Source organism: Salvelinus alpinus, chromosome 31 (assembly GCF_045679555.1).
Source record: "Salvelinus alpinus chromosome 31, SLU_Salpinus.1, whole genome shotgun sequence".
Classification (NCBI taxonomy): domain Eukaryota; kingdom Metazoa; phylum Chordata; class Actinopteri; order Salmoniformes; family Salmonidae; genus Salvelinus; species Salvelinus alpinus.
In genome coordinates this window covers 32622539-32650038 of record NC_092116.1, presented here as the reverse complement: position 1 = coordinate 32650038, position 27500 = coordinate 32622539, and the positions used below count along the sequence as shown (strand labels likewise).

The window sequence follows — 27500 nt, the reverse complement described above, 5'->3', positions numbered from 1 at the left end:
CACACACACACACACACACACACACACACACACACACACACACACACAGTGAAGGTTGTGTGTCAGGATCAAAGCAGACCAGGAAAACAGAGGAGTCTGCTAAGGACAAACACACACACACACACACACACACACACACACACACACACACACACACACACACACACACACACACACACACACACACACACACACACACACACACACACACACACACCGAGTGGAGATCAAGAACGAAGGAATAGGCCTATTCTCCTTCAAATAAAAAGATGAGAGGAAAAACAAGGGATCCACCAGACCAGGCGGAGAGAGGGAGGGAGGGAGGGAGGGAGAGACACCAAAAGAGGGGGGACGAGGGAGGGAGGGAGGGAGGGAGGGAGACCAAAAGATGGGGGACGAGGGAGGGGAGGGAGGGAGGGAGGGAGGAAGGAAGGGACACCAAAAGATGGGGGACGAGGGAGGGAGGGAGGGAGGGAGGGACACCAAAAGAGGGGGAACGAGGGAGAGAGGGAGGGAGAGACACCAAAAGATGGGGGACGAGGGAGAGAGGGAGGGAGAGACACCAAAAGATGGGGGACGAGGGAGAGAGGGAGGGAGAGACACCAAAAGAGGGGGGACGAGGGAGAGAGGGAGGGAGAGACACCAAAAGATGGGGGACGAGGGAGAGAGGGAGGGAGAGACACCAAAAGATGGGGGACGAGGGAGAGAGGGAGGGAGAGACACCAAAAGATGGGGGACGAGGGAGAGAGGGAGGGAGAGTAATTCACCTAACAGCAGTTAATGGCTGTAGTGTTTTATCTTGGTTTCACAGTATAACATAAAACAACCTCCTATTATAATCAGCTGGTATTTCCAAACCATATCGCTAGGTGTATTGGTGTGTGTGTGTGTGTGTGTGTGTGTGTGTGTGTGTGTGTGTGTGTGTGTGTGTGTGTGTGTGTGTGTGTGTGTGTGTGTGTGTGTGTGTGTGTGTGTGTGTGTGTGTGTGACAGCAACAACATCCCATTACAATCAGCTGCAACTATTCTGGCCCTTATTGATTGGTGTAATGATGCAATGCTATTAATGTAGACAGTCCTCTGCAGCCTGGTGACCTCAGTCTAATATATTGTTTCACCTAAATGACCCCCTTTCTCAGTAGTAAAAAATAAAAAATATTTTTAAAAACACTATACAAAATATAAATTACCTCTCTCTCTTCCTGATCCTCCTTTCTCTGTCCTCCCAACAATCTCTTCACCTGCTTTCTATTTTTAATGTTTGCCAGTCTCTCTCTCTCCTCCTCCCCCTCCCCCCTCTCTCCCTTGATAACCTACTGTCAGTTTTCCAAAACAGCCGCACAATGGGCGGTGTGTGATTCGTTTCCCATTGGCCCCTTGCCGCCGGAGCTCGCTTGACTGGCCGCTCACGCAGGGGAGGCGAGAGAAAGAGAGACGGTTAACCGTCCCGTTAAGACGTCCAGGACCCTGTTTCCCAAAAGCATTTTAAGGCTAAATTCATCGATAAAACCTTCATAGGAGCGTCGTTAAATATGCGAGCTGTTCCCAAAAACCATCGTTATTGACATTGCACTTGAATACGCTCGTAATGATCTAACGCCTGCGTCAGACCACTTGTAGAACCGCTAAGTGCATCGTCAGATGCTTTTTTTTTTTTGCCCTCCCGCTTGTCATTTTATACACAGATATCCGCTAAACAAAGACTTACATGGTTTATCCATCTCTTTGGGACCGCCGATAACTTCAGAACAAAGTTGAATAGAAATACAAGGTCTTTGCAATGGATACAAACAAGCGATGTTTCAAATGAAACGACTGCATTCAAATGTAAACAGTAGGCGTATAGGCCTATTTCAATCATATTGCAATATATTTAATGTTCAATCAATTTACTTATATTTTACTACTTGTAGTCTACTATCTGTAACTTGTCTCAATATAGGTATTGATGTGTAATCTAATGTGCGCAATTATGTGCCAAATTGGTGATTTTAGTGCATTTGTATTCAGTAAGCATTAGAACAACCCCACCTCAATATTTACAGCCATAGGTGGTGGTAATAAGAGCTGAAATAATTATAATTCCTCAGGGTATGATTTGAATGGAGAACGCTGCTTGGTAATTATAATTCCTCAGGGTATGATTTGAATAGAGAAAGCTGCTTGGTATTTATAATTCTTCAGGGTATGATTTGAATGGAGAAAGCTGCTTGGTTAATTATAATTCTTCAGGGTATGATTTGAATGGAGAACGCTGCTTGGTTTCAGTTATCCGGTATTGACACCTGCTCCAACAGTTGCACTTAGTGGTGATTTGAGAAATGCATGTCACATCTTCAGCCATTGTTAGAAAGATGCGTATTAAAACATTCGTAAGCCTAAATGTCATCACTATCTGGGGGGGAAAACTGGGCCCAGAGCTCCGGTACATTACGAGAAAGTTGCTCAGTGTGTCGCGCGTCGCGCATGAGAAAACTGTCAGTTAGCCTATAGCCCCGCCCTCTGTGACGAGTAATATACATGAATCTTTCAGAGCGCCAATGAAATACCTCGATCTCACCAATAGTCTCTTTTGATTGGTGCGGAGAGCTGTCAATCGTAATAAATGAGCAGAGGGCTGGCACAAAGATCAGAGGGGGAAACGATTCGCTCACGGACAGGACAGAAAGACCGACAGGACGGATAGATCGGATAGATCACATACTGTCTGTTCTCCAACTAGAGAGAGCGCGTGGGAAACCGAGAGAGAAGAACAAGTGAAAGAAAGAGAATAAAGAGGGAGAGGAGAATAAGCGCTGGTGGGAGCAAGGGGAGAGAAAGTGAGAGGGGAGAGAAAGTGAGAGTGACCATGACTACCACCGTGGCAGTCTCTGCAACCCCTCCTGTCCTCTCACCCGACCCAGGAGAACCTTCCTCTGGGGGACTATTCTGCTCCGACCCGTTTTACACCCCCACAACCACCAGCCCTCATCAAGACTCCCCATCCCTGCGGCTCACCACCTTGGGACTCCTCAACCCCTTCCTATCGGGCTCAGGAGTCCCATCCTGCGGCTTGGGATTCAACAACACTCCGGTGACTGGAGATCGAGTCATTTCCACCACCACTGCGACCACAACCAGTGAGAGCAGAATGGTGGATGTACACGGAATAAAAGTTGCGTCTTTCAGCGTCGGAGGACAGGACGAGTTGATTTGTCTACCCCAAGTTTTCGATCTCTTCCTAAAACACCTCGTCGGCGGGCTTCATACCGTTTACACCAAGCTGAAACGCCTGGATATATGTCCGGTTGTGTGTACGGTGGAGCAGGTACGTGTCCTGCGAGGACTCGGCGCTATTCAACCGGGAGTTAACCGCTGTAAACTCATCTCCAGGCGGGACTTCGAGGCGCTCTACGACGACTGCACCAATACAAGGTTGGTTGAAATAAGTTTTTATCTTTTGACTTTCGAAATCTTCCATTGTCTTTTTGTAAAACCATTCGTAAATGTCATGCGACCCATGCGTTCAATATCGATAGGCTTTTCCAGCATGTGGTAGTCTATGGGCAATATATATAGGCCTAAACGTATTCCTATCCTCTTTACAGTGAATGATCAATGACAGCTTTTCACTTCGTAAAATGTGGGTCCCATACAATATCAGATTCCCCCTCCTCTCTCCTCTCTCTCTCTTTCGCTCTGTCTCTCTCTCTCGCTCTCTCTCTCTTTCGCCCTGTCTCTCTCTCTCTCTCTCTCTCTCTCTCGCTCTCTCTCTGTCTCTCTCGCTCTCTCAATTCAATTCAAGGGGCTTTATTGGCATGGGAAACATGTGTTAACATTGCCAAAGCAAGTGAGGTAGATAATATACAAAAGTGAAATAAACAATAAAAATTAACAGTAAACATTACACATACAGAAGTTTCAAAACAACAATCTCTCTCTCTCTCTCTCTCTGGCTCTCTCTCTCCCTCTCTGTCTCTCTCTGTCTCTCTGTCTCTCTCTATCTCTCTCTCTTTCTCTGTCTCTCTCTCTCTCTCTCTCTCTCTCTCTCTGCCTCTCTCTCTCTCTCTCTCTCTCTCTCTCTCTCTCTCTCTCTCTCTCTCTCTCTCTCTCTCTCTCTCTCTCTCTCTCTCTCTCTCTGTCTCAATTCAATTCAAGGGGCTTTATTGGCATGGGAAACATGTGTTAACATTGCCAAAGCAAGTGAGGTAGATATTATACAAAAGTGAAATAAACAATACAAATTAACAGTAAACATTACACATACAGAAGTTTCAAAACAATAAAGCCATTACAAATGTTATATTATATATATACAGTGTTGTAACAATGTACAAATGGTTAAAGCACACAAGTTAAAATAAATAAGCATAAATATGGGTTGTATTTACAATGGTGTTTGTTCTTCACTGGTTGCCCTTTTCTTGTGGCAACAGGTCACAAATCTTGCTGCTGTGATGGCACACTGTGGAATTTCTCCCAGTAGATATGGGAGTTTATCAAAATTGGATTTGTTTTCAAATTCTTTGTGGATCTGTGTAATCTGTGGGAAATATGTCTCTCTAATATGGTCATACATTGGGCAGGAGGTTAGGAAGTGCAGCTCAGTTTCCACCTCATTTTGTGGGCAGTGAGCACATAGCCTGTCTTCTCTTGAGAGCCATGTCTGCCTACGGCGGCCTTTCTCAATAGCAAGGCTATGCTCACTGAGTCTGTACATAGTCAAAGCTTTCCTTAAGTTTGGGTCAGTCACAGTGGTCAGGTATTCTGCCACTGTGTACTCTCTGTTTAGGGCCAAATAGCATTCTAGTTTGCTCTGTTTTTTTGTTAATTCTTTCCAATGTGTCAAGTAATTATCTTTTTGTTTTCTCATGATTTGGTTGGGTCTAATTGTGCTGTTGTCCTGGGGCTCTGTGGGGTGTGTTTGTGTTTGTGAACAGAGCCCTAGGACCAGCTTGCTTAGGGGACTCTTCTCCAGGTTCATCTCTCTGTAGGTGATGGCTTTGTTATGGAAGGTTTGGGAATCGCTTCCTTTTAGGTGGTTGTAGAATTTAACGGCTCTTTTCTGGATTTTGATAATTAGTGGGTATCGGCCTAATTCTGCTCTGCATGCATTATTTGGTGTTCTACGTTGTACACGGAGGATATTTTTGCAGAATTCTGCATGCAGAGTCTCAATTTGGTGTTTGTCCCATTTTGTGAAATCTTGGTTGGTGAGCGGACCCCAGACCTCACAACCATAAAGGGCAATGGGCTCTATGACTGATTCAAGTATTTTTAGCCAGATCCTAATTGGTATGTTGAAATTTATGTTCCTTTTGATGGCATAGAATGCCCTTCTTGCCTTGTCTCTCAGATCGTTCACAGCTTTGTGGAAGTTACCTGTGGCGCTGATGTTTAGGCCGAGGTATGTATAGTTTTTTGTGTGCTCTAGGGCAACAGTGTCTAGATGGAATTTGTGGTCCTGGCGACTGGACCTTTTTTGGAACACCATTATTTTGGTCTTACTGAGATTTACTGTCAGGGCCCAGGTCTGACAGAATCTGTGCAGAAGATCTAGGTGCTGCTGTAGGCCCTCCTTGGTTGGTGACAAGGAGGGCTCTCTCGCTCGCTCTCTCGCTCTCTCTCTCTCTCTCTCTGCAAAACTTCAGTTCATGAAATAGGCAGTAGACTATGTGGTGTAATTAGTTTTGTTCGAAGCTCGAACGTGTAACCAAATTCACAAAGAAATATAGTTATAGATATGTAACTGTCGTTGAAAGCAAGTTCAATAAGAGGTAGATCGCTTCTATGTGCGCTATTTCTTTGATTACCCTACGTCTCGTATTTGTGTCATTTTTTTCCGGGTTTTGTATACTAGCTGAAGATACAATATTTTTGTTTATGGAAAATACACTATATATACAAAAGTATGTGGACACCCCTTCAAATTAGTCTATTTGGCTATTTCAACCACACCCGTTGCTGACAGGGGTATAAAATCAATATTTTGGTATTTGTTTCATTAGTCCATTGTTGACATATTCCCAAAATGTTTAGCATGTCAGCCATCAAGTTTTCAAGATATGTAACTTTCAATATACAGAAATCTGGCTATATGATTCATTCCCCCAAATAAGTCACTTCTCATATAACCCAACACACAGCAAAGCAGAGTCTGATATTTCTGAAATCTGAGCATCAAATGTTGATACACACCACACCATTGTTCGGTGTCCAGTATGAAGTTTAAAGTTTCGTGAGCCAATGCTAACTAGCGTAACGCTAGTAGATACCGATAGACTTCCAGTCATTGCGCTAACGCTAGTTAGCTACTGCGCTAGCCAGTGTTGTGTTCAAGACCACTTAAAGCGAGATCAATTCAAGACAACGACCAGAGCAAATCGAGTCTGAGTCATGACCAAGACCGGAGGGGAGGTGAGACAGAGTCAAGACCGAAGACCAGAGGGGGAGGTGAGACAGAGTCAAGACCAGAGGGGGAGGTGAGACAGAGTCAAGACCAGAGACCGGAGGGGAGGTGAGACAGAGTCAAGACCAAGACCGGAGGGGAGGTGAGACAGAGTCAAGACCAAGACCAGAGGGGAGGTGAGACAGAGTCAAGACCAAGACCAAAGGGGAGGTGAGACAGAGTCAAGACCAGAGACCAAAGGGGAGGTGAGACAGAGTCAAGACCAGAGACCAGAGGGGGAGGTGAGACAGAGTCAAGACCGAGACCGGAGGGGAGGTGAGACAGAGTCAAGACCAAGACCGGAGGGGAGGTGAGACAGAGTCAAGACCAAGACCGGAGGGGAGGTGAGACAGAGTCAAGACCAAGACCAGAGGGGAGGTGAGACAGAGTCAAGACCAGAGACCAAAGGGGAGGTGAGACAGAGTCAAGACCAGAGGGGGAGGTGAGACAGAGTCAAGACCGAGACCGGAGGGGAGGTGAGACAGAGTCAAGACCAAGACCGGAGGGGAGGTGAGACAGAGTCAAGACCAGAGCGGAGGTGAGACAGAGTCAAGACCAGAGGGGAGGTGAGACAGAGTCAAGACCAGAGGGGAGGTGAGACAGAGTCAAGACCAGAGGGGAGGTGAGACAGAGTCAAGACCAGAGGGGAGGTGAGACAGAGTCAAGACCAGAGGGGAGGTGAGACAGAGTCAAGACCAGAGGGGAGGTGAGACAGAGCCAAGACCAGAGGGGAGGTGAGACAGAGTCAAGACCAGAGGGGAGGTGAGACAGAGTCAAGACCAGAGGGGAGGTGAGACAGAGTCAAGACCAAGACTGGAGGGGAGGTGAGACAGAGTCAAGACCAGAGGGGAGGTGAGACAGAGTCAAGACCAGAGGGGAGGTGAGACAGAGTCAAGACCAGAGGGGAGGTGAGACAGAGAACAAGGGGTCAAAGTCAAGACCACCAAGACTCTTCCTAGAGCTGGCCGCCCGGCCAAACTGCTCAATACGGGGAGAAGGGCCTTGGTCAGGGAGGTGATCAAGAACCCGATGGTCACTGACAGATCTCCAGAGTTCCTCTGTGGAGATGGGAGAACCTTCCAGAAGGACAACCATCTCTGCAGCACTCCACCAATCAGGGTTTTATGGTAGAGTGGCCAGATAGAAGCCACTCCTCAGTAAAAGGCGCATGATTGCCCGCTTGGAGTTTGCCAAATGCCAGCTAAAGGACTCTCAGAACATGAGAAACAAGATTCTCTGGTCTGATGAAACCAAGATTGAACTCTTTGGCCTGAATGCCAAGCATCACATCTGGAGGAAACATGGCACCATCCCTATGGTGAAGCTTGGTGGTGGCAGCATCATGCTTTGGGGAGCTTCATCAGCGGCAGGGACTGGGAGACTAGTCAGGATCGAGGGAAAGATGAAGAGACATCCTTGATGAAAACCTGCTCCAGAGCTCCTCAGGACCTCAGACTGGGGCGGAGGTTTACCTTCCAACAGGACAATGACCCTAACCACACATCCTAGACATTGCAGGAGTGGCTTCTGGAGAAGTCTCTGAATGTCCTTGAGTGGCCCAGCCAGAGCCCGGACTTGAACCTGATCGAACATCTCTTGAGAAACTTGAAAATAGCTGTGCAGCGACGCTCCCCATCGAACCTGGCAGAGCTTGAGCGGATCTGCAACGGTCTAAGGCACTGTATCTCAGTGCAAGAGGCGTCACTACAGTCCTTGGTTCAAATCCAGGCTGTATCACATCCGGCCGTAATTGGGAGTCCCATAGGGCGGTGACCAATTGGCCCAGCGTCATCTGGGTTTGGCCGGGGTAGACCGTCATTGTAAATCAAAATTTGTAAATCAAAAAATAGTCTATCTTATTTACACCAGCCGAGAGCACCGGCCATATACTGCGCATATTCACTCTTTATCATTGTTGGGTCAGTGCAACACATTTTTAGATGGACGTCATATTCTATTAGTGTCTCCTCTTCTCATTGGTCTATTATATGGACAACATCATATTCTATTAGTGTCTCCTCTTCTCATTGGTCTATTATATGGACAACATCATATTATATTAGTGTCTCCTCTTCTCATTGGTCTATTATATAGACAACATCATATTATATTAGTGTCTCCTCTTCTCATTGGTCTATTATATGGACAACATCGTGTCTCCTCTTCTCATTGGTCTATTATATAGACAACATCATATTATATTAGTGTCTCCTCTTCTCATTGGTCTATTATATGGACAACATTGTGTCTCCTCTTCTCATTGGTCTATTATATGGACAACATCATATTATATTAGTGTCTCCTCTTCTCATTGGTCTATTATATGGACAACATCGTGTCTCCTCTTCTCATTGGTCTATTATATGGACAACATCGTATTATATTAGTGTCTCCTCTTCTCATTGGTCTATTATATGGACAACATCGTATTATATTAGTGTCTCCTCTTCTCATTGGTCTATTATATGGACAACATCATATTATATTAGTGTCTCCTCTTCTCATTGGTCTATTATATGGACAACATCATATTATATTAGTGTCTCCTTTTCTCATTGGTCTATTATATGGACAACATCGTATTATATTAGTGTCTCCTCTTCTCATTGGTCTATTATATGGACAACATCGTGTCTCCTCTTCTCATTGGTCTATTATATGGACAACATCGTATTATATTAGTGTCTCCTCTTCTCATTGGTCTATTATATGGACAACATCATATTATATTAGTGTCTCCTCTTCTCATTGGTCTATTATATGGACAACATCGTATTATATTAGTGTCTCCTCTTCTCATTGGTCTATTATATGGACAACATCGTGTCTCCTCTTCTCATTGGTCTATTATATGGACAACATCATATTATATTAGTGTCTCCTCTTCTCATTGGTCTATTATATGGACAACATCATATTATATTAGTGTCTCCTCTTCTCATTGGTCTATTATATGGGAAACATAATATTATATTAGTGTCTCCTCTTCTCATTGGTCTATTATATGGACAACATCATATTATATTAGTGTCTCCTCTTCTCATTGGTCTATTATATGGACAACATCGTGTCTCCTCTTCTCATTGGTCTATTATATGGACAACATCGTGTCTCCTCTTCTCATTGGTCTATTATATGGACAACATCGTGTCTCCTCTTCTCATTGGTCTATTATATGGACAACATCGTGTCTCCTCTTCTCATTGGTCTATTATATGGACAACATCGTGTCTCCTCTTCTCATTGGTCTATTATATGGACAACATCGTGTCTCCTCTTCTCATTGGTCTATTATATGGACAACATCGTGTCTCCTCTTCTCATTGGTCTATTATATGGACAAAGTTGTTGTTATTGGTCTGCTTGTCAGTATCAGCAGAGTAGGCGGTCTATGTCGTGAAGAAAAATGAAAAAACAAAGATTCTGCTTGTGTTTCCTGTCATAAATGATGAAGTCTTGTCTATTAGAGGAGGGTTTTGCTGTTTGTTTACTCATCTTGTTGGCTGAGGACCGTTGTTCTAGCATCTTCCCACTTGCACAGTGAGGACACACGTCATCGCATCCTCGACTTGCACGCGCTGTTCAGATGAATTAGCCTGCCGTAATGTAAATGTGATTTGTGTCATTCTGAGCACCGTGGGTGGACGCTCCTAATCAGCACACAACGCTGCCGATCAAATGTTCCGCGTCACGTTTTCAGAACTGCTACCCTGACACACACACACGCACGCACACACACACACGGATCACGTCACTTCATGTTTGTGAATAATAGTCAACACTAGAGAGAGAGAGAGACAGAGAGAGAGAGAGAGAGACAGAGAGAGACAGCAGAGAGAGAGACAGGCAGAGAGAGAGACTCTCTCTCTGTTCTGAGTGTGTGTGTCAAAAATGAATCTGTCACGAGAACAAGAATAACATCTAGACATCAGAGAGAAGGAGTCCCCCTCTGATCACTGTGTGTGTCGTGCCGGTCGGTCGAACAAACAGAGATATCAGGTGTCGGGTCGTATCCTGTTTCCCTGCTGCTTTGTTATAATAATATATTAATTCGGTGGGTGCTTATATCTGTCCTATCTCGTGTGTTTTTTTGCATATCCCATCTCCCCCCGAGAGTGGGGTCACAGCCAGGGTCAGACATTATCAACAGCAACCCAGGAGCAATTAGGGTGAAGTGCCTTGCTCGAGAGTTTTCACCTGGTCGGTTCAGGGATTTGAACCAACAACCTTGTGGTTACGGGTCTAATTCTCTAACCGCTGGACTACCTGCCGCCCAGGTAGGTGTGTGTGTGTGTATGTTTGTCTGCTAATTTATACCCCTGGTTAATTAGGTTAAAGGTTAAAGTCATGGCTGCAAGGAAATGATGTCATATCAGAGTTTCCCCATCTATCCCTTTAAAGAGATTCTCCGGGAACTATTGTATAATTTTTACATAGTTTACATACACTTGGGTTGGAGTCATTAAAACTATTTTTTCAACCACTCCACAAATTTCAATTTCAACTACTGTTAACAAACTATAGTTATGGTAAGTTCGTTAGGACATCTACTTTGTACATGACACAAGTCATTTTTCCAACAATTGTTTAAAGACAGATTATTTCACTTATAATTCACTGTTTCACAATTCCAAATGGACAATGACCCCAAGCATACTTCCAAAGTTGTGGCAAAATGGCTTAAGGACAACAAACTCAAGGTATTGAAGTGGCCATCACAAAGCCCTGACCTCAATCCTATAGAAAATTTGTGGGCAGAACTGAAAAAGTGTGTGCAAGGAGGCCTACAAACCTGACTCAGTTACACCAGCTCTGTCAGGAGGAATGGGCCAAAATTCACCCAATTTATTGTGGGAAGCTTGTGGAAGGCTACCCAAAACGTTTGACCCAAGTTAAACAATTTAAAGGCAATGTTACCAAATACTAATTGAGTGTATGTAAACTACTGACCAACTGGGAATGTGATGAAAGAAATAAAAGCTGAAATAAATCATTCTGTCTACAATTATTCTGACATTTCACATTCTTAAAATAAAGTGATGATCCTAACTGACCTAAGACAGGGAATTTTTACTAGGATTAAATGTCAGAAATTGTGAAAAACTGAGTTGAAATGTATTTGGCTAAGGTGTATGTAAACTTCCCGACTTCAACTGTATAGCGCACTCTCTCGCACCGCTGTGTGTGAATGATGTCCCTTTTGCTAGCTGTCACTCAAATGTAATGGGCGGTAGCTCATTGGTTGAACTCAAATTGCTCGGGGGCTGGCCCCACGTTGGGTGAAAATTAACAATTTCTAGAAAAACAGTTGTCTTCAAACTAGGGATTTTTGTGGCTAATTGAGGCAAGACAGTAATTCTGTTCGTAGATTGTGCACATCCAGCCCAAAGCGGGACGTTTAAAAAATACTTACTTGTCACCAAAAGTTACGGAGCATGTCTTTAAGTGTAAGTAGTTGGAGTAGGGTGAAATCGATATAGCTTGTCTGTTTGAAAATGGAGAGGGGGAGAGCGATATGGGTGGTGAGGTGGTTTCATGCCTCACGTCATCCTGCCAGAGGGATGGTTCAGTGGAGAGGAAACAGAAGAAGGAGAAAGGGAGGAGGAGATGGAGAGTAGGGTGGGACTGTTTGGTTCCAGATCAAAGTATTAGCCTCATTATCTTCTGTGAGTGTTTAGTGAAGTTAATTCTCTTTTCATAGCTACGGTTTAAAGGCATCGGCATGGTTTAGTTCGGCCGGCGCCTAGCCAAACTCAAATAACCGAACGAGTGTGCTCGCATACTCCCTTAATAAAAGACCTTTGCTTGAAAAACGAGAAAAAAGACCTTTGCTTGAAAAACGAGAAAAAAGACCTTTGCTTGAAAAACGAGAAAAAAGGTGGCAATTGTTCTGTTTGTCCATCTTGAGACGCTCAAAATAGTCAGAATTAATCCAAGATATCTGCCATTAGTTTTTGATGTTTTAGCCAAGAGATCTTAGTCGCGCAACTATAAACCAAGCCAAGATGTTTGGTGTGTATTTCTCATTGGAAATAAATTGTGCGTGAAAATAAAATGTCCAATCAAATAAAATGTTATTGGTCACAGACACATATTAGTAGATGTTATTGCAGGTGTAGAGAAATACTTGTGTTCCAAGCAGTAATGTAAAAAAAAATCACAACAATACACACATCTAAAAGTAAAATAATGGTAATTAAGAAATATATAAATATTAGGACGAGCAATGTCGGAGTCCGGAGTATAAGTGTGACAGGAAGCTAGGCGTATGTCGCGGGTCACTATGTCACAGGAAAGCCATCTGAATGTAAAGGTTTTATTTGTATCAAAATGCGTTTTTTTTTTTTTTACAGAAATGCCTTCTGGAACATGTAAACTTTCATGTGCCTAAATATCCAACGTGTATGCCATCTGTAAAAATGAATACAATTGTTAAATTGCGAGCCTAGTTAGTTTAGCCACGGAACAAGGCAGTAACCTTCCCGCAAGCCATGATTGGCTGAGATAATGAGTGGGCTGGACATGCCGAGAGATGAGTTTGGATTGGTCTGCCATGTAGAATCTTCTGTCTATAACATGAGCTGCTGAGTATGTGTAGGTAATCCTTTCTAACGCAGATTTTAATAAAGACATCACCTAGTAGAACTGTATCAGTGTTGCTCTCCACTTTCTGGAGGACCGAGTTTTGAAATCAGTGGAATTAGAGTCTGATAGATAAGGAGATGGAGAAAGTTCTGGCGTTTGATTGTAAATATGAAGAGGGTGTCGAAAACAGAACACACAGAAGGCTGTTGTATAAAACACCTGTCTTCGGATAACATCTTCAAACTAAGGGCAACCATGGCATCCGTGACAGAGAGGGAGAAGCGTCCATCCATGTAAGATAGTCTAGCTAGCATTTTCAGATATTACACGTTTCAAATGTTGTCAGAAAGTCATTTTAATTTCAAGTTAAAATGTACTGTAAGCTTTCTGTTAGCTAGCTGGCTAGCTAGCTACACGTTACGTGTATGATCTGTGTAGTAATATTATTCATATCTCAGAGCCATTTGCTTTGCTAGTTATAGCCTAATGTTAGCTAGATAACATTGAACCTGGTTAGTTAGCTACCTGCAGATTCATGCAGGGTAGTAACATTACTGCTACAACTGTTGATAGACGTAGCTGGTAAATTCGCTCTGACTATCCACTCCGATTTCAGAGCACTCTCGTCTGAGTGTGCCAGAGTGCAGAATAACTGACGAATTTACTAACGCTCAACACCCGTTGAATATGGCCCGATGTCAGTAAACGTTGGCAAAAAAAGCATAATGAAATTGTTGCCAGCAGCACAATTGCAGTCACCAACACTCTGGATAATATGAAAACAGCCTAACCAGCTCTGCTAGGGTGAGTAAAATGGTCAGAGTGAGCTGTTCTCTCATTTGTGTCTGGAAGTAGCTAGCCAGCGTTAGCCAGTAAGCTTGGGTGTTTGACTGCTGCTGTGAGGTCAGAACGCTGGGATCAACCCTACTCCTCGGCCAGAGAGTCCACTGTGCGCTCTGAACGCTCTGAATTTAAGAATGGACAATCTGACATCGCTCTGAGTTTACGAACGCCCAGAGCACGCTCTGGCACTCCAGATTAAATTTACGAACACACCCATAGTATAAACCAGCCTTTAGTCTTGAAATCTTTGGTAGTTTAGTAAATGGCTTCACATGTGAATCCTTAAAGAGATGGGTGGGGCTAAGGCTTAGGAGGGTGTGAACGATGCTGAATGGGTGTAGACAAAGAAGAGCTCTCCAGTAGGAACCAAAACAGTCAAGGGTCATTTTCTCAAAAGTGGGGTTACAAGTTTATACAACTTTCAAAGCAGAATGACTTTCCCATTGTTCCTCAACTGTAGTGTTTGATATACCATTTTCTAGCTCTGAGTCTCTACTTTTATCTAATGTAAAAAACACCATTTCACATTTGCTACATGCTACACAGTATGCGGATATAATATATAGTATATCTGTAGAATATGTAGGATAGAATAGTATATAGATATACTACATATAATATCCACATACTATTCTATCCTACGTATTCTACAGATAAACTACATATTATATCTGTAGAATATGTATGATAGAATTTTGTATATATACAGTAATAGTTGAATAGGATGGACTTGACTAGAATACAGTATATACATATAAAGGGTGGACCTTGAAGCTTTTCACCTTTTCGCCTTCTCTGACAACAAAGACTTTATTGAAGAATCCCTACTGTTGACCGATCACCGACGAAGCGGCGTAAACTTCCGACTCCAAACTTCGGCTTGCGTCGAGAAAAAATGTGTTTCCCGAACAGCTGAAAAAACCTTCATCCGAAGACCATTACGAACAGAAACGTCATTTATTTTTTGCTATATATGCAAAACTCTTCAAAACTGTTTTGCTTTGTCATTTTGGAGTATTGTGTGTAGTTTGATGAGGGTAAAAACATTTTTAAAATCTATTTTAGAATAAGGCTGTAACGTAATAAAATGTGGAAAAAGTTGAGAGGTCTGAAAAAGGTCTGAAATACTTACCGAATGCATTGTATGCATGACCGTTTGGAGTTACATGTTCCGCAACCCTTTACAGACCGAGAACGCAGCTAGAGTAACATGTCGATAGTGACAATTGATGACTTTTCAGACAATAAAAAATGTAAAAGTGTTGCATCAGGTCTGTACCTTTTCAGACAGTAGAATTCTTCTCTGGCGTAAAATGTTCTGTATCGTTTCCTTGACAACAATACATGTCGCTGATTGATGTCCTGCTGTGTTGTTTATGCTGTTTTTCATAGTATAGTAGCTAGATGTGTTTTATTTCTACTAAATGTCTTGGTAAGTCGCGCTATTTTAACAAACTTTTTAAAGTACTTTTTTTAGGAGAGTGTGGCTGTGCGCAGCAACTCAATATTATTTGATTGACAGTTCTGGTTGCCTAGTGATGGATTTTAGTCCTGCTTCAGAAGAGGCATTCTTTACAGACAAGTAAAATTACCTTTCATATCACCAGATTCGTTTTTGTGTCTGCATAAAAAAAAAACGTATTGTGGCCTACCCTAACAGACAAACAAGGAGCCACATTCCAATATGTCTGAAAAGTGTAATCGATACAGGCTACCTGGAAGCCTACTGTAATTTCATATGAGGCAAAAACAAAGAGTAGGCTACCCTGTGCTCGTAAGACTGGCCCGGTCATGAATAGAATAGGATATTCTACACACAACAGACCAAAGACTGAACACACACTTGCATCATTAGCAAAGAGACCCCAGCAGGCAGGCCAGAAGGAGAGAGAGAGACCGAGCAGGCAGGCCAGAGGGAGAGAGAGAGACCGAGCAGGCAGGCCAGAGGGAGAGAGAGAGACCGAGCAGGCTGGCTGCTGCGCCTTCTTCACAACGCTGTTTGTGTGGGTGGACCAATTCAGTTTGTCCGTGATGTGTACGCCGAGGAACTTAAAACTTTCCACCCTTTCCACTACTGTCCCGTCGATGTGGATAGGGAGGGTGCTCCCTCTCCTGTTTCCTGAAGTCCACGATCATCTCCTTTGTTTTGTTGACGTTGAGTGTGAGGTTATTTTCCTGACACCACACTCCGAGGGCCCTCACCTCCTCCCTGTAGGCTGTCTCGTCGTTGTTGGTAATCAAGCCTACCACTGTAGTGTCATCTGCAAACTTGATGATTGAGTTGGAGGCGTGCATGGCCACGCAGTCGTGGGTGAACAGGGAGTACAGGAGAGGGCTCAGAACGCACCCTTGTGGGGCCCCAGTGTTGAGGATCAGCGGGGTGGAGATGTTGTTACCTACCCTCACCACCTGGGGGCGGCCCGTCAGGAAGTCCAGTACCCAGTTGCACAGGGTGGGGTCGAGACCCAGGGTCTCGAGTTTGGAGGGTACTATGGTGTTAAATGCTGAGCTGTAGTCGATGAACAGCGTTCTCACATAGGTATTCCTCTTGTCCAGATGGGTTAGGGCAGTGTGCAGTGTGGTTGCGATTGCGTCGTCTGTGGACCTATTGGGGCGGTAAGCAAATTGGAGTGGGTCTAGGGTGTCAGGTAGGGTGGAGTTGATATGGTCCTTGACTAGTCTCTCAAAGCACTTCATGATGACGGAAGTGAGTGCTACGGGGCGGTAGTCGTTTAGCTCAGTTACCTTAGCTTTCTTGGGAACAGGAACAATGGTGGCCCTCTTGAAGCATGTGAAAACAGCAGACTGGGATAAGGATTGATTGAATATATCCGTAAACACACCAGCCAGCTGGTCTGCGCATGCTCTGAGGACGCGGCTGGGGATGCCGTCTGGGCCTGCAGCCTTGCGAGGGTTAACACGTTTAAATGTTTTACTCACGTCGGCTGTAGTGAAGGAGAGCCCGCAGGTTTTGGTAGCGGGCCGTGTCAGTGGCACTGTATTGTCCTCAAAGCGAGCAAAGAAGTTGTTTAGTCTGTCTGGGAGCAGGACATCCTGGTCCGCGACGGGGCTGGTTTTCTTTTTGTAATCTGTGATTGACTGTAGACCCTGCCACATACCTCTTGTGTCTGAGCCGTTGAATTGCAACTCTACTTTGTCTCTATACTGACGTTTAGCTTGTTTGATTGCCTTGCGGAGGGAATAGCTACACTGTTTTGCAACCTGTACAGTGCAACTGTCAACATTTTTGTCCTCAAATGAAAACTGGTATTTTTTTCTATTGATAACAATTATTTTCAGCCAATTTGTATCTTTAATAATAATATAATAATAATAATAATAATCTTTAAAAGCCAGACCAGAAAGTTCCCTACCTCTTCCACTTGCCGCCTACTATTTTGTGGTAATCAGTTGGTTGTAAGTTTGGTTTTAGCAGACATTCCCATATATTTTTGGTAGTTGCATACAGTGCATTCGGAAAGTATTCAGACCCCTTGACTTTTTCCACATTTTATTACATTACAGCCTTATTTTAAAATGTATTAAATATTTTTTCCCCCTCATCAATCTACACACAATACCCCATAATGACAAAGCGAAAACAGGTTTTTGGAAAATTTTGCAAATTTATATATTTTTAAAAAACAGAAATACCTTATTTACATAAGTATTCAGACCTTTCCTATGAGACTCGAAATTGAGCTCAGGTGCATCCTGTTTCCATTGATAATCCTTGAGATGTTTCTACAACTTTATTGGAGTCCACCTGTGGTAAATTCAATTGATTGGACATGATTTGGAAAAGCACACACCTGTCAGAGCAAAAACCAAGCCATGAGGTCGAAGGAATTGATAGCTCCGAAACAGGATTGTGTCGAGGCACAGATTTGGGGAAGGGTACCAAAACATTTAGCAGGATTGAAGGTCCCCAAGAACACAATGGCCTCCATCATTCTTAAGTGGAAGAAGTTTGGAAACCACTAAGACTCTTCCTAGAGTTGGTCTCCCGGCCAAACTGAGCAATCAGGGGAGAAGGGCCTTGGTCAGGGAGGTGGCCAAGAACCTGATGGTCACTCTGACAGAGCTCCGGAGTTCCTCTGTGGAGATGGGAGAACCTTCCAGAAGGACAACCATCTCTGCAGCACCCCACCAATCAGGACTTTATGGTAGAGTGGTCAGACAGAATCCACTCCTCAGTAAAAGGCACATGACGGCCCGCTTGGAGTTTGCCAAAAGGCAAACAAGATTCTCTGGTCTGATTGAACTCTTTGGCCTGAATGCCAATCGGCACATCTGGAGGAATCCTGGCACCATCCCTATGGTATATTTCAATGTATTTGAGTGTTTAACCATAATATTTGTTGTAATATTTGTTCTATATTTTCTGAAGGATAAAACTAAAAGTGTAACCAGCTTTGTATGGCTTGTTTAAGAAAAGGCTACACACAAATAAAATATAATTTTTAATGAGTCGGAAATGAGAAGTTGTAATCTGTATTAAAGGAAAAAAGGCAATTTTTGAACAAATAATGAACTTTTCTTAATAATCTACTGGAGAACCATTTGGGGTGTAGGTATAGTTTATGTATTAGTGAAGCTTTTATTGAGGTTTAATGCTTTAATATGCAATAATTATTGCCACCCAAACTCATATTCATTATGTAAATAGTCACGTTTGAAATTTGTCTGGCTTAGCATTCCAAATTAAATGAAATAGTTTTAGCTCATATGATTTATAAAATGAGTCGTCTGGAGTAGGCAGTGCCATTAGTATGTAAGTAAACTGTGATAGGACCAAAGAGTTAATCAATTCGATTTTTCCATAAATAGACAAGTATTTGCCTCTCCATAGTTGCAGAATCGTATCTATTTTTGCAAACTTTCTATTGAAATTGATTGTGGTAAGTTCCTTTATATATTTGAGATATGAATACCAAGTATGTCTACTTCACCATCCACCCATTTTATTGGTAAACTACAAAGTAGTGTAAATAATTTGTCTTTTAACGATCCAATACGTAATATGGTACACTTACCACCTGGGTACACTTACCACTTACCACCTGTTTCAGTAGTAATTATATCCTGTTACCTGGTTGAGTATCTGAAAGTCTACCGTTTGTATAAGAGTAATTCAAACATGGTAATAATGGATCTTTGAGTACATCAAAAAAGGTCTGATATCCCTCTACTGGTATACCATCAAGCCCTGGTGTTTTACCATCAAGCCCTGGTGTTTTACCATCAAGCCCCTGGTGTTTTACCATCAAGCCCCTGGTGTTTTACCATCAAGCCCTGGTGTTTTACCATCAAGCCCCTGGTGTTTTACCATCAAGCCCTGGTGTTTTACCATCAAACCCTGGTGTTTTACCATCAAGCCCTGGTGTTTTACCATCAAGCCCTGGTGTTTTTCCATCAAGCCCCTGGTGTTTTACCATCAAGCCCTGGTGTTTTACCATCAAACCCTGGTGTTTTACCATCAAGCCCCTGGTGTTTTTCCATCATTCCCCTGGTGTTTTACCATCAAGCCCTGGTGTTTTACCATCAAACCCTGGTGTTTTACCATCAAGCCCCTGGTGTTTTACCATCAAGCCCCTGGTGTTTTACCATCAAGCCCCTGGTGTTTTACCATCAAGCCCCTGGTGTTTTTCCATCAAGCCCCTGGTGTTTTACCATCAAGCCCCTGGTGTTTTACCATCAAGCCCCTGGTGTTTTACCATCAGCCCCTGGTGTTTTACCATCAGCCCCTGGTGTTTTACCATCAAGCCCCTGGTGTTTTACCATCAAGCCCCTGGTGTTTTACCATCAAGCCCCTGGTGTTTTACCATCAGCCCCTGGTGTTTTACCATCAAGCCCCTGGTGTTTTACCATCAAGCCCCTGGTGTTTTACCATCAAGCCCCTGGTGTTTTACCATCAAGCCCCTGGTGTTTTACCATCAAGCCCTGGTGTTTTACCATCAAGCCCTGGTGTTTTACCAGACTGAAATGATTTTATTGCCTCAAAGTTCCTCCTCTAAGTTGTCCTTCACACAGGTCTTTCTGTACATGTGTTAATTTTACATTATTGTTATTATAATTATTAGGAAATAAAGCTTTACAGTTAACATCATTCAGTGGAGATGGAGGAGACTGAAAAGAAAACATATACTTAACATATTTTTGGGTGAGACATGGATGAATCCGTAATTTGTAATGTGTTTCTGTAAATTATTTTTCTGTAGCATTTCTATGTTGAAGATACAAATAAAAAAAGTGAATTTTTCACAATTTTCATCCAATTCACTTTATTTTTGTAATACATTACAATTTAATGAAGTACCTTCATTTTCTTTTGTTTTTCATCTAACTTATTTTGTGGCTCTATTACAGTTTCCATCAGCACCTACCTGCACTGTTATTTCCTATTAGTCTCTTTTGATCTCAACTGCTTTTGTGTTAAAGATGAGAACTGTATTAAATGGCATCTAAAAGGGCATTTAATAGTGTCCCATCCAATAAGTGGATCTGCTGTACCTATGTTGTACACAAACAAGTTAATTATGAATTATTTTGTCTTTGTTAAGAACAAATTGTCATCTTTGTAGGCTTTGATTAAATTTCCAATATCCCCGTCCACGTGGAAATTCTGTAAGAATTATATGGAGACCAATTAGATGGTGGTCCGATCGCATTCGGTCTCCTATTAACACTTTTAAAACTGTTGATGCCAGAACGAGACCAGGAAGTAATCAAGATGGCTGATTAAGTCTCCTCCATGTATATCTCACTAGGTCAGGGTTTTTCAGCCTCCATATATCCACTAGTTCTAATGAGGTGAACATATCAGAATCGGACGATATTAGCTAAAAATACCAACATCGGTATCGGCCCGATGTCTAGTTTAACGCCGATGTTAAAAAAAATGATGTCAAAGCTGCTGTGCATACCTATATAACGTAGGTACATGATGTAATGACGCCATGTAAAATTCCTAACCTAGCCCACAATGTCTGCTGGTGTGGATCAAGCGGTCAACAAGTCCAGCAGTCATTTGAAAGAGTAAGAACATTTCAGCGAGACAAATCAAAGGCGAAATCCATTAACGCCAAGATAATGGAATTCATTGCCCTTGACAATCAACCATTCTCTGTCGTGGGTGATGTTGGCTTTTGCCGACTGGTCGAGCACCGGTACACACTACCAAGTGCGCAACTTCTGGGGTAGCTAGCTTTAGCTTGGTATCTAGCTAGCACCAAAACAACCAGCCTGAATACAATGACCAGTAGAAACTGCAGTCATTTTCATTATTCTTAGCAAGGATTTAGGAAACCTTGTGAGTAAGTATTGCCACTTGTTGTTCACCTATTGAAACTGAACTTCAGTTCATGAAAATAAATAGCTAGCCATCTACTTCACCCTGTTGCCCAAAGCTAACGTTATAAGCAGCCAGCAAGCCTTATCTTGCTAGTGAGGCTCGACCAGTTATTGTGAAGCTAGCCACAATAAGGATTAGGTACAATAGTGGAATTTGCAGTTTGCCTTCAAAATAAAAGTAACATGAAACTGTTAATTGGTGATTAAGGGATGAACCCTGTAAAAGAGAGAGAGAGAGAAAAGATAGGTGCAATACCTCTCTCTCTCCCTCTCTCTCTCTCTCTCTCTCTTGCTCTGTCTCTCTCTGTCTCTCTCTGTCTCTCTCCCTCTCCCTCTCTGTCTCTCTGTCTCTCTGTCTCTCTCTCTCTCTCTCTCTCTCTCTCTCTCTCTCTCTCTCGTATTAAATGGAGGTTTATATAATGGATCTTAATCAAAAAACAGTTAGGAACACACTGACCTTCTCCGCCACGTCACAGACACACCTTAGAGAGATGTCGTGACGATCAGCAACCCTCATTAACAGGTGCCAGGTGAAACTGACCTAGAGCTAATACAAGATTATACGACAATAAAAACACCAGAACCTCAATATAACGTTATTTATTACGTTAGAACAACTCTGAAACATATCAATATTTACAGGAGAAGAAGTAACTTCTGATTTTTAGACTGTGCTGAAGAAAAATAAGATTAGAGAAATAGGTTTGTGTGAATGAACAAACTCAGATAAGCATTGGGTTACCGGGGGGAAATTTAAGTTAGCGGTTGAGTAAACACACACACACACACACACACACACACACACACACACACACACACACACACATTCCGACACAGACATTCTGTCACACACACACACACACACACACACACACACACACACACACACACACACACACACACACACACACACACACACACACACACACACACACACACACACACACACACACACACACACACACACACTCTCTGTCTGTCTGTATATTGACAACAACTTCTCATCTTCCTATAGTTTTCTAGATTAGTTGTATTCCTATACGTTGTCATATATACAGTGCATTCAGAAAGTATTCAGACCCCTTCCCTTTTTCCACATTTTGTTACGTTAAAAGCCGTATTCTAAATCGATTAACTTATAATTTTTCCTCATCAATCTACACACAATACCCCATAAAGACATCACAATACCCCATAAAGACATCACAATACCCCATAATGACATCACAATACCCCATAAAGACATCACAATACCCCATAAAGACATCACAATACCCCATAAAGACATCACAATACCCCATAATGACATCACAATACCCCATAAAGACATCACAATACCCCATAAAGACATCACAATACCCCATAATGACATCACAATACCCCATAATGACATCACAATACCCCATAAAGACATCACAATACCCCATAAAGACAAAGCAAAAACAGTTTTTTAGACATTTTTGCAACTGAAATAATTAATTTTCATAAGCAATCAGACCCTTTACTCAGTACTATGTTGAAGCACCTTTGGCAGCGATTACAGCCTTGAGTCTTCTTGGGTATGATGCTACAAGCTTGGCACACCTGTTTTGGGGGAGTTTCTTCTATTCTTCTCTGCAGCGTCGCTGCACAGATCTTTTCAGGTCTCTCCAGAGATGTTCGGTCGGGTTCAAGTCCGGGCTCTGGCTGGGCCACTCAAGGACATTCAGAGACTTCTCCAGAAGCCACTTCTGCATTGTCTTGGCTGTGTGTTTAGGGTCGTTGCCCTTTTTTAAGGTGAGCCTTTGGCCCAGTCTGAGGTCCTGAGCGCTCGGGAGCAGGTTTTCATCAAGGATCTCTGTACTTTGCTCCATTCATCTGTCCCTCGATCCTGACTAGTCTCCCAGTCCCTGCCGCTGAAAACATCCCCACAGCTTGATGCCGCCGCCACCATGCTTCACCGTAGGGATGGTGCCAGATTTCCTCCAGATGTGATGCTTGGTAATCAGGCCAAAGAGTTACATTTTGGTTTTATCAGACCAGAGAATCTTGTTTCATGGTGTGAGTCCTTTAGGTGCTTTTTTGGCAAACACAAAGTGGGCTGTCCTGCCTTTTACTGAGGAGTGTCTTCTGTCTGGCTGCTATAGAGGTCTGATTGGTGAATTGCTGCAGAAATGGGAGAACCTTCCAGAATGACAACCATCTCCACAGAGGAACTCTGGAGCTCTGTCAGAGTGACCATCGAGTTCTTGGTCCCTTCTCCCCCAAATGCTCAGTTTGGCCGGACGGCCAGCTCGAGGAAGAGTCTTGGTGGTTCTAAACTTCTTCCATTTAAGAATGATGGAGGCCACTGTGTTCTTGGGGACCTTCAATGCTGCAGAATTTGTTTGGTACCCTTCCGCAGATCTGTGCCTCGACACAATCCTGTCTCGGAGCTCTAGGGACAATTGCTTCAACCCCATGGCTTGGTTTTTGCTCTGACATGCACTGTCAACTGTGGGACCTTTTTATAGTGTCACAGGCCGGCTCATAGCCTGTGACAAAAATGAGGGGACACGAACAACAGGTATAGGCCAATTAAAAAGGTTCTTTATTCTAAACCAAAACTATTAACTTTAAACAAAGAAAAAGCAATGAGGTGTGGAAGTATCATAATGTAAGGTGTATGTAAAGTGCATGGATGAGTGAATCTGTGTGTGTAAATATGACTGAGTGAAAACTATGTACAACTACAAAGGAACAAACAAAACAGGATCCAACCTGGAGGAGCAGAGAGAGAGAGAGAGAGGTGATTAGTGACAGTTTAAATACCCTGAGCCCAGGTGGCTCCATTCACTAACGACCCTCCTCTGCCTGCAGGAGGAACCGCCCCTGCAATGCAGAGGGGCCGTGACAATAGACAGGTGTGTGCCTTTCCAAATCATGTCCAATCAGGTGGACTCCAATCAAGTTGTAGAAACAGCTCAAGGATGATCAATGGAAACAGGATGCACCTGAGCTCAATTTCGAGTCTCATAGCAAAGGGGCTGAATACTTATGTAAATAAGGTATTTCTGTTTTTATTTTATATTTTTAATTTGCTAAAAATGTCTAAAAACTTGTTTTGCTTTGTCATCATGGGGTTTTGTGTGTAGATTGATGATACAAACAATATATATAATCCATTTTATAATAAGGCTGTAACGTAACAAAATGTGGAAAAAGTCAAGGGGTTTGAATACTTTCTGAATGTACTGTGTGGGTGGGTAGTATTTGGCCTACTGACAGCTAGTGTAGTGTCCTTCACTTCTTACTGACAGATAGTGTGGTGTCCTTCACTGCCTGCTGATAGCTAGTGTGGTGTCCTTCACTACCTACTGACAGCTAGTGTGGTGTCCTTCACTGTCTACTGACAGATAGTGTGGTGTCCTTCACTGCCTACTGACAGATAGTGTGGTGTCCTTCACTGCCTACTGACAGATAGTGTGGTGTCCTTCACTGTCTACTGACAGATAGTGTGGTGTCCTTCACTGTCTACTGACAGATAGTGTGGTGTCCTTCACTGCCTACTGACAGATAGTGTGGTGTCCTTCACTGCCTGCTGATAGCTAGTGTGGTGTCTTTCACTACCTACTGACAGCTAGTGTGGTGTCCTTCACTGCCTGCTGGCAGATAGTGTGGTGTCCTTCACTGTCTACTGACAGATAGTGTGGTGTCCTTCACTGCCTACTGACAGATAGTGTGGTGTCCTTCACTGCCTGCTGATAGCTAGTGTGGTGTCCTTCACTACCTACTGACAGCTAGTGTGGTGTCCTTCACTGCCTGCTGGCAGATAGTGTGGTGTCCTTCAATGCTTACTGACAGCTAGTGTGGTGTCCTTCACTGCTTACTGACAGCTAGTGTGGTGTCCTTCACTGCTTACTGACAGATAGTGTGGTGTCCTTCACTGCCTGTGTCAGACAGCTCTACTGATTTTGGGGTTGAGTCACAATGATGAACCAGCTCCTTTTCCCCCTCAGGAGGCTCAAAAGATTTGGTATGGGCCCTCTGATCCTCATAGAGGTTCTACAGCTGCATCTTTGAGAGCATCCTGACTGGCTGCGTCACCAAGGCAATACAGAGGATAGCGAGTACGGCCCAGTGCATCACTGGGGCCAATCTTCCTGCCATCCGGGACCTCTATGCCAGGCGGTGTCAGAGGAAGGCCCTAAAAACTGTCAGACTCCAGCTTTACAAGTTACAGACTGTTCTCTCTGCTACCACACGGCAAGCGGTACCAATGCACCAAGACTGGAACCAACAGGATCCTGAACAGCTTCTACCCCCCCCAAGCCATAAGACTGCTAAATAGTTAGTGTCACAAGAATTTTCAATCCCAATGATAATAACTATCAATCAATAGCTTTGACCAATCCCCGAGGTTTGTAATACCATGGGTTTAATAATAATTAGTGAAAGACTCAGCTTATGCAAAAGGCTAGTACAGTTTATTCACGAGAACGTTCTGAAGTCCACAATGCAAACACAGTCTTTATAACTCAAACAAGTTCAAATCTTAAGCTATGCCTTGCTCAGACAGTCTGTGTTTTTCCACTACACAGATACATTGTTTAACCTCTCTGGTACAACTCTCTGGTACGCTAGCGTCCCACCTCGACAACAGCCAGTGAAATTGCAGGCGCGCCAAATTCAAAACAACAGAAATCCCATAATTAAAATTCCTCAAACATACAAGTATTTTACACCATTTTAAAGATAAACTTCTTGTAAATCCAGCCACAGTGTCCGATTTCAAAAAGGCTTTACGACGAAAGCACACCAAACGATTATGTTAGGTCAGTACCTAGTCACAGAAAAACACAGCCATTTTTTCAGCCAAAGAGAGGAGTCACAAATAGCAGAAATAGAGATAAAATGAATCACTAACCTTTGATGATCTTCATCAGATGGCACTCATAGGACTTCATGTTACACAATACATGTATGTTTTGTTCGATAAAGTTCATATTTATATCCAAAAATCTCAGTTTACATTGGTGTGTTATGGTCAGTAATGCATTGTCTCAAACAAACATCCGGTGATGTTGCAGAGAGCCACATCAAATTACAGAAATACTCATCATAAACATTGATAAACGATACAAGTGTTAAGCATGGAATTATAGATAAACTTCTCCTTAATGCAACCGCTGAGTCAGATTTCAAAAATGCTTTACAGTGAAAGCACACTTTGCGATTATGTTAGGTTAGCTCCTAGCCACAGAAACCCATACAGCCATTTTCCAAACAAGGAGAGGTGTCACAAAAGTCAGAAATTAAAATTCATTAAAATTAATCACTTACCTTTGATGATCTTCATCTGGTGGCACTCCCAGGTCTCCATGTTAGACAATACATTTTTGTTTTGTTCGATAATGTCCCTCTTTATGAGCAAAAACCTCCTTTTTGTTCGCTCGTTTTGTCCAGTAATCCGAATGCAGAAGGCCAGACAAAGTTTCATTAGTCATTGACTCAGTACTGGTACCCCGTGTATAAAGCCATGGTATCATTACTCATTGACTCAGTACTGGTACCCCGTGTATAAAGCCATGTTATCATTACTCATTGACTCAGTACTGGTACCCCGTGTATGAAGCCATGTTATCATTGACTCAGTACTGGTACCCCGTGTATAAAGCCATGTTATCATTACTCATTGACTCAGTACTGGTACCCCGTGTATAAAGCCATGTTATCATTACTCATTGACTCAGTACTTGTACCCCGTGTATAAAGCCATGTTATCATTACTCTTTGACTCAGTACTGGTACCCCGTGTATAAAGCCATGTTATCATTACTCATTGACTCAGTACTGGTACCCCGTGTATAAAGCCATGTTATCATTGACTCAGTACTGGTACCCCGTGTATAAAGCCATGTTATCATTACTCAGTACTGGTACCCCGTGTATAAAGCCATGTTATCATTACTCATTGACTCAGTACTTGTACCCCGTGTATAAAGCCATGTTATCATTACTCTTTGACTCAGTACTGGTACCCCGTGTATAAAGCCATGTTATCATTACTCATTGACTCAGTACTGGTACCCCGTGTATAAAGCCATGTTATCATTACTCATTGACTCAGTACTTGTACCCCGTGTATAAAGCCATGTTATCATTACTCTTTGACTCAGTACTGGTACCCCGTGTATAAAGCCATGTTATCATTACTCATTGACTCAGTACTGGTACCCCGTGTATAAAGCCATGTTATCATTGACTCAGTACTGGTACCCCGTGTATAAAGCCATGTTATCATTACTCAGTACTGGTACCCCGTGTATAAAGCC

General features: G+C 43.0%; 1 protein-coding gene across 3 annotated transcripts in view; it reads left to right on the top strand.

Moving 5' to 3' along the window:
• The first annotated feature begins 2631 nt into the window (after positions 1-2631).
• LOC139561347 (dachshund homolog 2-like) overlaps positions 2632-27500 on the top strand; it is a 79395-nt gene continuing 54526 nt past the window's right edge. For 2 of the 3 annotated variants that reach the window (XM_071378373.1, XM_071378374.1), the window contains exon 1: positions 2632-3413. In XM_071378373.1, the coding sequence (XP_071234474.1) occupies positions 2848-3413 (566 nt within the window). In that variant the 5' untranslated portion in view covers positions 2632-2847. The remainder of the gene's footprint in view (positions 3414-27500) is intronic. The other variant, XM_071378372.1, reaches the window with a different exon arrangement.